The sequence below is a fragment of the Corella eumyota genome, chromosome 6, assembly GCF_963082875.1.
Source record: "Corella eumyota chromosome 6, kaCorEumy4.1, whole genome shotgun sequence".
Classification (NCBI taxonomy): domain Eukaryota; kingdom Metazoa; phylum Chordata; class Ascidiacea; order Phlebobranchia; family Corellidae; genus Corella; species Corella eumyota.
In genome coordinates this window covers 10,469,909-10,483,234 of record NC_137495.1, presented here as the reverse complement: position 1 = coordinate 10,483,234, position 13,326 = coordinate 10,469,909, and the positions used below count along the sequence as shown (strand labels likewise).

Here is a 13,326-nt window from a genome sequence, read left to right as displayed (position 1 = left end):
GCGTTTGTGTTTTTTAGGTTTATAAATATTAGTTTATTTTAGTTAATAATTTGTGTCAAGTTCGCTCTCAAAATGGCAGGGAAAAATGCACAGCAAAACGAAAATATAAGGATAAACACGGGCCAAAAGGCCATACAATGAAGGGGAGTTCGTTAAAAAATGCCTCTGTGACGTTGTTGAAATCTTGTCACTTGAAAACAACAAACTAAAGAGAATGGTAGCAGATGTCCAATTGTCAACACGGCTATTTGAATCACAGTTGCACTCTGACTTGCATGCATGCGAGTATTTTAGTGTCGCATTAGATGATAGTTGTAACATACAAGACAAGCCCCAGTTGGCAATATTTGCACGGTTTGTTTTAAACGATTGTTTGATCAAGGAAGAACTCCTTGATATTGTGCCATTAAAAGACAAGCATTTCCCGAGTTATGGAATTTTCACTGCATCATTTACAGGGAGCAACTCGTGTCTAAATCATTGAATTCGGAAAACGTCATGAAGACTGTAATGGAAATCGTAAACTACATCCGCACACATGCGCTTAACCACCGAAATTCAACAATCTAATCGCTGAGCTGGACCAAGGGTTTCCAGGTGATCTGCCGCTGCACTGCACTGTAAAGCCAGGTACTCTTTTGCTTTTTTCAGCTTTCAGATGCCGTGAAACTGTTCATGGAAAGGAAGAACAAGAACTATCCCGAGCTCTCGGACCGCGAGTGGATTATGGACCTGGCCTTTTTGGTCGACATGTTTTGTCACTTGAACCTGAATTTGCAGGGTGAGTTAAAAATGCTGCCCGACCTAGTGCAAAATGTATTTGCTTTTGTCAACAAACTGAAGCTGTTCAAGGAGCATATTCAAAAGGGAGATTTAACGCATTTTCCAACTCTGCTAAAAGCCAGCGGGCAAGTCACTAGCGCTGCCCTGAATAAGCAAAGAGCTAGATATGCAACACTTCTTGAGACACTGCAAGAAAGCTTTGTGTCGCAGTTCCGTGATCTACAACTGAAAAGGCCACAGATTACGTTTCTCGTTGACCTATTTAATTCTAAGACCGACTGTTTAAAAGCCCCTCTAGTCTTAGATGAGGCTGCAGCTGAGTTGGAGATGATCGATCTTTGTGAGGAGGACCAACTGAAACCTACTTTAAGGGAAGGAACCATTGAGTTATGGAAAAGTGTGCCAATGGAAAAATACCCCAATGTCAAACGGGCTGCGCTTAAGATACTTTTAATGTTTGGGTCAACATACGTCTGCGAGTCTGTGTTTTCTACCCTAAAACATGTGAAATCAAAGCATCGATCTGTTCTGACTGACACTAATGTGAAAGAATTGTTTTGATTGGCAACAACGGAATACAAGCCAGATTTGAAGAGGATTGTTCAAAACAAAGAATGCCAGAAGTCCCACTAAGTAACATGTATAACAATAAATGGCTTGTAAATTTCTGTCATTATCATGTTGGTGTGTGAGTGAGGAAGAGATGGGGTGATGTTCATGTGTGCCCATGTGTATGATATGGCTCTTTTCGGTAACACAGTAAGAAATGTGGCTCTTATCCTCTGACAGGTTGGCCACCCCTGGCCAGACCATGTAGGAGATATAATACTATCGTTGAAACTGGCTTAATGTTTATTTAATTAAACACTCGATATGTTTATATAAAATGTTTCGCATAAGCCAAGAACCAAACCAAGCTCCCAGCGTGAAAACCATAATCTTTGCCACAGATGTTTGATATTGTCTTTAAAAGTTTTGTTAAAAATAGTGCACAATATTTGTAATAATCTTTTTACCAGTTGTTACGTAACTTGTATAAAATTTCAATAAAAGACTACATTTAATCAACTCTTTAATAAATTGCGTTTTATATTTTAAGAAATATTAATAATAACATTTTTTTGTATATATATTTATCCTTGATGACGCGACCTAAACAAAGTAACATCAGCTGCACCGACTCAGTCTTGAGTTGCCTTTGCTAATATTAAATCTTTAAACCATTTGCCAGCCTGTGGCTAATATGGCGTAGACCTTGTTTTAATAATATCGAAGGTTTTGAGCATTTCTTTAAAAGAGAACATTTTTTTTTTAAATCGTAAAAGAACTGTCCTATGTGAATTTTAGCGACTGTTTGTGCCTCTTGCGTTGCGTAGGCTCCTGGCTATTTTGTAAAATAATCCATGATTATAAGAATATAAAACACGCAAGCATTTGAGCTCGTAAGAGAATTTAACCGGGGACATCTGGCAACCTAAGCCAAAATCACACACTAGACGAACGACGCAAATGGACGACATATGGCCTGAACTTTCTCTGAACGCTTGAATATAAACGTTAGTTTTATAAATGACTAAATATAATGTAGTTTCTTTCTACAATTGCTCAGATTTACGAAAACATATAACTACAAGTGGCATAAATCATGATTTTTACTTTGGGTGCGCTAGACCCCACTTTCAATTCTCGTAAGTTACCAGTATTTTTATAATAATTTAAATTTTACGTACGTGATAAAACACCACCATCTTTCTGGCAGAGAGTAGCAGAGAATTTTGCTTGGGCGGATAATTATAAAAAATAATGTTTCCAAATATTTTTTTGATCGTACAATACAAAAAAGAACGGGGTAAAATAGCCCCTTTAAATAAAACAAAATGAAATCAAACCTAATGTATAATAAGTTTACAAGGTACTTAACAGTTTAAAATTAAAATAAAATTAAACAAAACATTAAAAAACTGTTAAAAACAGGAGTAAACTTTTGTACTAAACTTAAATACGTGTTATTACTGACGTCATAAATCGGGGGTTTTGACAACTTACCTATCATGTCGCTCCAATTTAATTTTGATATTTTGTAAGGAACAACGTAACCAACCACGACATACCTTCAAAAAAGTGAACGAAATATTAAAAAGTGGTCAAATATAGGTGTAAACTTTGTATTTTCGTAATATACGCTATAGAAATGACGTCACAAATCGGGGGTTTTGACAACTTACCTATCATGTCGCTCCAATTTATTTTTGATATTTTGTAAGGAACAACGTACCCAACCATGAGATACCTTCAAAAAAGTGAACAAAATATTAGAAAGTGGTCAAATAAAGGTGTAAACTTTGTATTTTTGTAATATACGCTATAGAAGTGACGTCACAAATCGAGAGTTTTGACAACTTACCTATCATGTCGCTCCAATTTATTTTTGATATTTTGTAAAGAACAACGATATTTTGTAAAAAGCAAACTTTATTTATGCTCTTTTGACAGGCAGGCAAACAGGCAAACTGCCCTCGAGTCTATTTGCCAGGCAGTAAATCCTTTATAATCTTTAAAAACTTTCCTTAATCAAAATTAAAAGCATTTATTAACATATAATTTTTTTAAAAGAATGCAAAAATTGATATAAACTTGCTGTTTTAGCTTTAGCGAGGCTTAAAAGCGACCTTTTTATCATAAATTTAATCAAAAATCTCAACTTTTTCCAAATTTTGGAATTTTGACAGCAAAAACGGCGTTAAGATATTTTGTATTTGGCATCATGTTGGGCTTATTTTGGCTTGCATGTTTATGCACCGGCGTGAAGTTGGACTCCAGTTCCCGGTTAATTATACGGCACCCGATTCAAAACGTGAAGTTAGTTCCGGATTCATTATTCGGCACCAGATTTAAAATGTAAGTTGGGCTGCAATTAACATTTTTTTGTCTGATTAAAATTAAAGGATATAATATTTGCGTTATTAAAAACGTTTCATTTAGCTTAAATTTTTCGTAGATGTGCCCCTAGTACTCTTTTTAATGATCAATGTGAGCTTAGTACCTGCACGGATTTTTGGTTAAAACAATTGAGGTAATATATTAACTTCGTGGTTATATACGAAAAGCAAAGCATTAATTATTGATTTAAATTTTAATTCATTATGCAACACCAAAGTCAAAACCCAGTTCATTATTTAACCCCAGATTCTAAATCCAGTTTATAATTCAGCACCAGATCAAAATCCAGTATATTATTAAGCACCAGATTCAAAGTACACTATACTATTCAGCACCAGATTTAAAATCCAGTTTATTATTTAGCATCAGATTCAAAATCCAGTTTATTATTCAGCACAAGATTTAAAATACAGTTTATTATTAAGCACCAGATTTAAAATCCAGTTTTTTAAGCACCAGATTAAAAATCCAGGTCATTATTCAGCACCATATTCAAAATCCAGTTTCTTATACAGCACCATATTCAAAATCCAGTTGATTATTTAGCACCAGATTTAAAATCCAGTTTATTATTCAGCACCAGATTCAAAATCCAGTTTTTTAAGCACCAGATTAAAAATCCAGGTCATTATTCAGCACCATATTCAAAATCCAGTTTATTATTTAGCACCAGATTTAAAATCCAGTTTATTATTCAGCATCAGATTCAAAATCCAGTTTATTATTCAGCACCAGATACAAAATCCAGTTTATTATTCAGGATCAGATTCAAAATCCAGTTTATTATTCAGCACCAGATTTAAAATCCAGTGTATTATTTAGCACCATATTCAAAATCCAGAATTTGGAATAAAAGTATAGTAATGGAACTGGTATACAAAAAAAATAAATGCGTTTCTCAAGGTATTATACTGAGTACAATAAAATGAAGGCGATTTAACAAAAAGCATTAAAAAGATCACAAAAACAACCATTTTAGGTAAAAGATATAAGCTGTCCTACAATACAAATATAAAACCTAGCTAACAACTTAAAAAAATGACTTTAACACTGTCTCTTATAACAGAATCGTCTTATAAATAATATTAAACCGCGCTCTATTTTTTGCATAGCAATTACAAACGGCTCAGAGAGGACAATCTAAGGTCATTTTCCTATGTCTGCCAGCATATGATCTTACGACGATGACGTCGTGCGTCACGAGACTCGCGAGCGTAGGGACTTTCCCTATTTACAACATTTACCTTTAAATCCCGATATCTCAAAAACTACGGTAAATACTTTGACTTATACTCTGAATGTCGTGGGTCTGATTGGAATTACGTCAACAATGGTGGTTACTGTTATGCGATAGGAATTTACAAATACTATTATGACGTTATAGACACGTAATTTTCCTTCAGAATTGAATATTTTAATTTTTTTTTTGAAAATAAAAATCAATTAAATTTTACTACGTAATTTATCTAGAACAAAAGAAGCGTGTTTTATTGCATAAAAAAGTATAAGCAAAACACTCCTAGAAGAAGCGGTAATTCTTTGGTTTAATACTGAGCTCCATTAGTTGGTATTTGGTCATTAAACACGAAATATTTTCTTGGTAGAAAGTTTTAATATAAGTAACAACAACAACAATAACTTTTTAAAATAAAATTGAGAGGGTGGGAGGGGAATTGATACCGGCAGCGTGGTGTAGTGATAAGAACTCTTGCTACACTACCATGAGGTCGTGGGTTCAATCCCCACTGATCTCAAGCTGTAGCGCCCTTGAGTAAGGCGCTATAAACGGTATGAACTCCTGCTGAGCCAGCACTTAATCAGCAGCATAATTACCGGGCAATTATAGTCTCTATAATATTCCAAACTGCCACAGGCAACTCGAGACTGGGTCGGAGTAACTTATGTTACTCTATGTTTAAGTCGCGCATTCGACTTTCCCACATCGAGGATAAAGATATATATACAAAAAAAAAAAAAAAATAGGTTGATATATGTACTTTTTTGTGAATAGGGAAGAAGTTGGGGGGTAGGGGGGTTATAATTGGTGAAACAATATTAATATTAGAGTTTTTGGGTGATGTCCGAGTGGACTTTGGGGTCGATGTGGAAGGCACACCTCTGCCGCTGCCTCTTCGGCCAAGGACTCCTCTACGTCGATGGTAAAAGTTTTTTCGAATCCACGACGAAGAGAGACCCTTGAGACTGGCCGAAGAGGTTGGCTAGCCTGGAAACTCTCTGATCTCATAGAGAGGATGGAGCTGCTTGGTGGCTTCAGGCTAGCACTTTTTTGTTCTCTGTAAAATATCTATATTAGAGTTTATTGTTCTCTGTAAAATATACAAATTACTTGCATTAGATTTTAATGGTGAAGCAAAAAAATGATCATGATTATCTTTATTCATAGTTGTTTATATAATATTGCCTAAAATATACTTTGCGGCAGAGATAATGCTGCGGGCATCCACTTTTTGGGCGCGCCTTCTTATTTTTGCCACATTTCCCTTTCGGACACCACCTTTAATTATTTTTTTGTTGTTTTTTTTTGGGGGGTTTGTGTTTCTGCTTAAATTGTATTTAATTTAAAGTAAATAAATTAACAGAATATTGTACATACGTTAAATACTAAAAAAAAGCAATTTTACATCTCAGTAAATATAAATGTTTACTTACTCACTGTAGTAACTATTTGTGATTCCCCCCCCACCTGTGTTGATATTCATTTTTTTTAAATATTATAATAAATAAATCTGCAAAACAAAAACTCAAAATTAACAATAAACTTTTGACTTTATAAACAAAAAACGGCATAGTTTACATCTTTTAACACTTAAAAATTATGTGAAGAATAATGGTATAAATATCAAAACAGATAACTTTAAGAAAAACTCGACTAGGGCGAGTCACAATAACTTTAAGAAAAACTCGACTAAGGCGAGTCACAATAACATTAAGAAAAACTCGACTAGGGCGAGTCACAATAACTTTAAGAAAAACTCGACTAAGGCGAGTCACAATAACTTTAAGAAAAACTCGACTAAGGCGAGTCACAATAACTTTAAGAAAAACTCGACTAGAGCGAGTATTTCAAGGGCACAAAAAATGTTTCCCTGTCGCTTCTGTTGGCGATAAACCGACGCACTGAGTGTGATACCATTGTTGGGATCTTATACACTCAACCCAGTCACATTTACTGTTGTCACACCATCTACATTTACCTTTGTTATATCTGCCTTTAAGGCAGTTGCCAACAATAGCATTGTAAACTTCCTGGCGGTAGTTAAACGATGGTTGCTGGTGTTGTTGTTCAAGATCTTGATTTAAAGTTAGGACACCACAACTTGTGCTATCTGGTTGCAATGTACGTGACATATCATTCACTACTTTTACAATCGAAAACCCCATTTTTTGTTCAGTTAAATAATTTATCATGTTTAAAGCAGTGGTAACCTCCATTGTTGTTTTCTGCATAGGATCAAGGTAATATAAAACTCTTTGTTCGATGTTTACACAGCAAGCAACACCCAGTGAGCTCCAGATCTATTCCAGGGAACAAAAATGTATTTTTTACCAACCAAAGGAATGTCGGTCCACAGCCTTTTTATAGATGGCCTTTTCCCCAAGGTCATAGCTACTTAGGAGCAGTGGCGGCTCGTGGGTTAAATAAATGGGGGGGCTAATTTTAGAAAATCACAACACCGCTAGGGGGGTCTGGATCCCTCACAAATATTGTAAATTATTCGCTGTAAACACGCTATTTTTACATTTAATAGTTAATTATTTAAAGTATAGGCCCTTTTACACGGCGTATGCAACGTAACGTCGTTCACACGTACGAAAGTTACGCAAGTTTTGTGTTGGGAGCAAAATTTACGCAAGATTTCGTAAGCGGGATACTTTTAGTAGATATTGTTTATTAAAATTTAAAAAAAATCCCTAAAAATTGTAAAGTTACTGCAGCGCAGCGGTACCTGTCGTGAAACAATTAAAAAAATTTCTAATAAATATTGAGTTAGCAAGATTTTAATCTTAATTTATTATTGTCTATTTTCTTTATAATATAAAACGTATTTTGTATATTTTTAAATTCCGATTTTAATAGAGCTTGAGATGACACAATAAAAAACAAAGTAGCATAATAGATTTCTTTTACTAAAAGCGTTTTTTAAGTTTAAAACCAAAAACGTGGGAAAAATAATGGTGCAAGTTATGTAACAACTGACAATCAATCCATTCAAAAAAAAAATATTAAAAACAATTTATTGAACTTCTTGTTCATCTTGTCAGCTCTTCTATGAAATAACATGATATATCATTAAGTATTAAAATAAAGACACAACAGATTAAGTTTTTGTTAATAATCTATTTCACTTTTTTCTTTTCTCTTGAATAAATATATTTTAAAAGTATATCAGACTTAGCTGTATGCTAACTAATTAACTAGAAAGTAAGTCTTATAGTTAAAATTAAAAAATTATAGAGTTTTTTCAAATAGTATTAATAAAACCATAAATAATATCATATATCACAAATCTCTCCCATCTTCTCCACATACTTAAATCTCCACCACCCCCTCTCCTTCCTTTTTTTCCTAGTCATTCTTCCTCTTTTTATTCTCTTTTCTGTACAATTACAACATAACTCTATGTATATGTTGTTGCCCTACTCTTATTGTTTAAGTGTTTGTGTAATGTACATAACTATTCATAAATAGCCTATGTTTGCAATAAAAAAGGCTATTTATCTAATGGGCTATTCAAAAAGTATTTATTTTTACATAACTTACTTTAATTTTGAAAGCAATTTTTCCACCCATTGCACATGTTTTATCATGCAAGATCATTGGCCTTGTGATATAACAAAAAACTGTTTAACAGAATAACCATTTACGATAAATCTAAAAGGAATTGCAAATTGTATTAATATTAGTCGATTTATCTGGTTGAGCTGCAATAAAATCAACCTTACTTTTGTTAGTGTATTCCACCAACACAGTTTTAATAGTAAACCGACAGACAGAGAAGTGCACTTAATGACTGTTGCACTTACAAAATGCTCCTGTAAAATGATGTCGAACTAAGCTTTTAGCTGCAAATAACCAAAATATTTCTTGATTACAAAAGTTTGCTGTTTAATTAACTTCTTACATATCAAAATGTCAGCGGTTTGATAAAGTTACTTAGAATGTGCCCTTTTTCTTTCAACTTTTTTATTGTGAGTTTCAACAGTTGTCTGTCATCCTAATCTATGACTGAATGTTTACAGTCACTAGTAAACTATGTACATTGCATGTTTTTTTTTCATTGGCAAACTTTATTTATGCTCTTTTGACAGGCAGGCAAACAGGCAACCTGCTCTTGAGTCTTCTTGTCAGGCAGTAAATCCATTATGATTATCTTTAAAAACTTGCCTTAATCGAAATTAAAAGCATTAATTAACATACAATTCTTTAAAAAGAAAGCAAAAACTGATTTAAACTTGCTGTTTTAGCTTTAGCAAGGCTTAAGAGCGACCTTTTCATCATAAATATAATGTGAGAATATACTCGATCGAACGATTAGTATTTCTATTTTTTTAACTTAAAAATATTATTTAAGGCCTTAAAACTTCCTTAAACAAGAATAAAATACCCAGTTTACACCTATTTTATTTTTGTTTAATAGTTAAACAAAAACGATAAAATTTGTTAATATACAACGTTTGAAATTGCCAAAATATTTGGCAACTCTATGGTGGTCTTAGCCCCACATTTCGATCAAAGTTCTCAACTTTTTTCCAAATTGCGGAATTTTGACAGCAAAAACGGCGTGATGATATTTTGTATTTGGCAGCCCGTGGGGCTAATTTTGGTTTAGCCCTCACATGTTTACGCTACGTTTTTCGAAAATTTTTGCGTATTTTGTGGCCAAAATAGGCGCTATTTTTTAATATTTTAAATAATTTTAGCGAAAAACAGTGCAAAAAAATAAATATTACTTAAAAAATTTAATATTAATTAAAAAATATATATATAAATTAAAACATAAAACCATTAAAAAAAGTTGGGGGTTTTAGCCCCATTAGCTACATACACGAGCCGCCACTGCTTAGGAGTCAACAAACAATACATGACTATACTCTTTGCTTAACCACCAAAAGTAACTATTTATTTTTGAGAATGCTAATTTACCCTACGTTAACTACAAAACAGATGTGCAGAAAGGAATGCAACGTTGGTAACTCCAAAAACATCAGAAATCCAAAACTTTATTAAACAGCTAATATATTTACTTGGCGGTATTGATTTTCAATTTTGTTATAGATTTTTTATCAAAAGTTAAACTTTTTATCAGAAATTAAACTTTAAATATATATTTAACAATGGTGGTATGACAAAATTAAACTATTTTATTGTTGGAGGTTTAAATAGGTTGCGTATGTAAAACGACCCAATATAGATCATTACTATTTTAAATTACGAAATAATATTGTTTTCCAGAAAAGATGGCTTAAAGTTTATTTTGTTTTTATAAAAACATTTTGGCTCTTTTATTTATTGTGCTGTGCATTAGGCAGTTAATTGTTTATATTTATCACTTTATTTTATTGCCTTAAAAACTTATTTTGTTTGACCACTGCATTCCGTGTCAATAATTTATATTAACCTCATCATAGTAACCCTGCCATTAAACTTGCTTATATGGTGTTGGAGTACAAGGTGTCATCACTATAATAATATGTTAATGTTAGTTGGCTAATTTAATTAATAATTTTTTTTAATTCATGTTTCAGACAAGCCAAATGACGGTTGTATAGAATTTAATAAACGAATGTCTATTTTAATATCTTGTGTTATTATGCCAACCTGAGACATGTGTTATAAATTGTGTTTGCACGCAGTTCTTAAATGTCCTCAATTATTTCTATAAATTAAATTGGTAATTAATTTGCAGCCAGAGCAGAAGATGGATATGTAAAATTTAACGCACGTGAGTTTTATTTTAATTCTTAATATTATTGACCTAAAGCGTAACCTGTGATATCTTAAAATTATTTATGTAAAATAATATTCAACTTTTGCTATTTAAACATACTTAAAAATAATTTAAAAAGAGCTGATTTTAGTTTGTTTTTGTAAAAACATGTTGACACGTTAATTAATTTTCATTTAGAAGATAGCAGTGCATTTAAGGCGGTTAATTGATTATATTTAATATCTAACGATATTATTTTTATTTAGATTTCGTTGCTTTTTACAAAAATTATTTTGTTTTACATATAGTAAAAAAATGCCATTCGATTACGAATAATTAACCACGGCTACAACATTATAACCAGCTTTTAAACTTACTTACCTAATGTTAGGGTACAAAGCATTGGCGGCTCGTGTATGGGGCTCAAGAGCAGCTTGCCTGTTTGCCTGCCTGTCAAAAGAGCATAAATAAAGTTTGCCAATGAAAAAAAACATGCAATGTACATAGTTTACTAGTGACTGTAAAAATTCAGTCATAGATTGGGATGCCAGATAACTGTTGAAACTCACAATGAAAAAGTTGAAAAAAAAGGGCACATTCTAAGTAACTTTATCAAACCGCTGACATTTTGTAATGTGCATATTTTGATATGCAAGAAGTTAGTTAAACAGCAAACTTTTGTAATCGAGAAATATTTTGGTTATTTGCAGCCGATAACTTAGTTCGACATCATTTGGTAAGTGTAACAGTCATTAAGTGCACTTATCTGTCTGTCTGTTTAATATTAAAACCGTTTTGGGTGGAATACCCTAACAAAAGTAAGGTTGATTTTATTGCAGCTTAACCAGATAAATCGATTAATATTAATACAATTTGCAGTTCCTTAGATTTTTTTTTTTATCGTTTTAGATTTATCGTTAGTGGTTATTTTGTTAAACAGTTTTTGTTATATCACGAGGCCAATGATATTACATGATAAAACATGTGCAATGGGTGAGAAAATTGGTTTCAAAATTAAAGTAAGTGATGTAAAAATAAATACTTTTTGAATAGCCCATTAGATAAATAGCCTATTTTTATTGCAAACATAGGCTATTTATGAATAGTTATATACATTACACAAACACTTAAACAATAAGTCTAGGACAACAACATATACATAGGGTGATGTTGTAATTGTACAGAAAAGAGAATGAAAAAAGGAAGAATGACTAGAAAAATGAGGAAAGACAGGAGGTGCTGGAGATTTAAATATGTGGAGAGGGTGGAAGAGATTTGTGATATATGATAATATTTATGGTTTTATTAATACTATTTGGAAAAACTATAAATAATTTTTTAATTTTAACTATAAGACTTACTTTCTAGGTACTTATTTAACATACAGCTAAGTCTGATATACTTTTAAAATATATTTATTCAAAAGAAAAGAAAAAAGTTAAATAGATTATTAACAAAAACTTAATCTGTTGTGTCTTGATTTTAATACTTAATAATATATCATGTCATTTTATAGAAGAGCTTACAAGATGAACAAGAAGATCAATAAAGTGTTTTTTATATTTTTTTTTGAATGGATTGTCGGTTGTTACATAACTTGCACCATTATTTTTCCCACGTTTTTAGTTTTAAACGCTTATAATAAAATAAATCTATTATGCTACTTTGCTTTTTATTGTGTCAATTCACGCTCTTTTAGAATCGGAACATCAAAATATACACAATAGGTTTTATATTATGAAGAAAATTTTTAACTTAACGCCTGTTTACATGACAGGTAACGTTGCGTTGCGTAACTTTACGAGTTTTAGGAATTTCTTTAAAAATTATCTAATAAAAGTATACCGCTTACAAATTCTTGCGTAAATTTTGCTCCAAACACAAAACTTTACGTAACTTTCGTACCTGTCAACGACGTTACGAAGCGTACGCCGTGTCAAAGGGCCTATATTTTAAATAATTAACTATTAAATGTAAAAATAGCGTGTTTACAGCGAATAATTTTTCATATTTCTGAGCGATCCAGACCCCCTTAGCGGTGTTGTGATTTTCTAAAATTAGCCCCTCCATTTATTTAACCCACGAGCCGCCACTGATGATAATTGCCTTGTAAATAAATCTGTGATATACTGAATTTGGTGCGAGATCAGTAGTTTCCAAAATAGGTTAACGCATAAGCGGCAGAATACTTTACAATATTAAAACACAAAAAACAAAATAACCTTTTTTATTAAAACAAACAAAGAAATAACCTTTTTTTAAAAACAATAATATGATACCATGAGTTTACTAATAAAACATTGGACTTATCTTAACGAAGGCACAATTTAACGAAAGTTGACAGATTTTTAGTTATTTAACGATTAACGCATTAATGGTTTGGAACCCACCTTTGGACTTATTACCAATTTATTTTCCCCAGCATGCAAATGTGGCAAATAATATAACTCATCCGGACGTCCAGCTACAGTTTCTTAGCCAGATTTTTAAAAAAAAGTGTGAGTTCCAGCGTTCAAAAACATTTTCAAAATTTAGACTGTAGCAAAGTTGAAAAACAAAACCAACCACTTTTTTATATTTTGTAGTAAAGTCCTGCTTTACATTAAAATGGGGGTGTTTTTCGGTTAACTGTTCCCACCTATGGTAATAACAT

The 13,326-nt window shown here is 32.3% G+C and overlaps 1 protein-coding gene across 1 annotated transcript; it reads left to right on the top strand.

The window, feature by feature from the left end:
- The first annotated feature begins 726 nt into the window (after window positions 1-726).
- Window positions 727-1,344, top strand: LOC145755819 (general transcription factor II-I repeat domain-containing protein 2A-like). The gene has a single exon (XM_082572063.1). It carries the CDS (start codon window positions 727-729, stop codon window positions 1,342-1,344), a length of 618 nt encoding a protein of 205 aa, XP_082428189.1.
- Window positions 1,345-13,326: the final 11,982 nt, after the last annotated feature.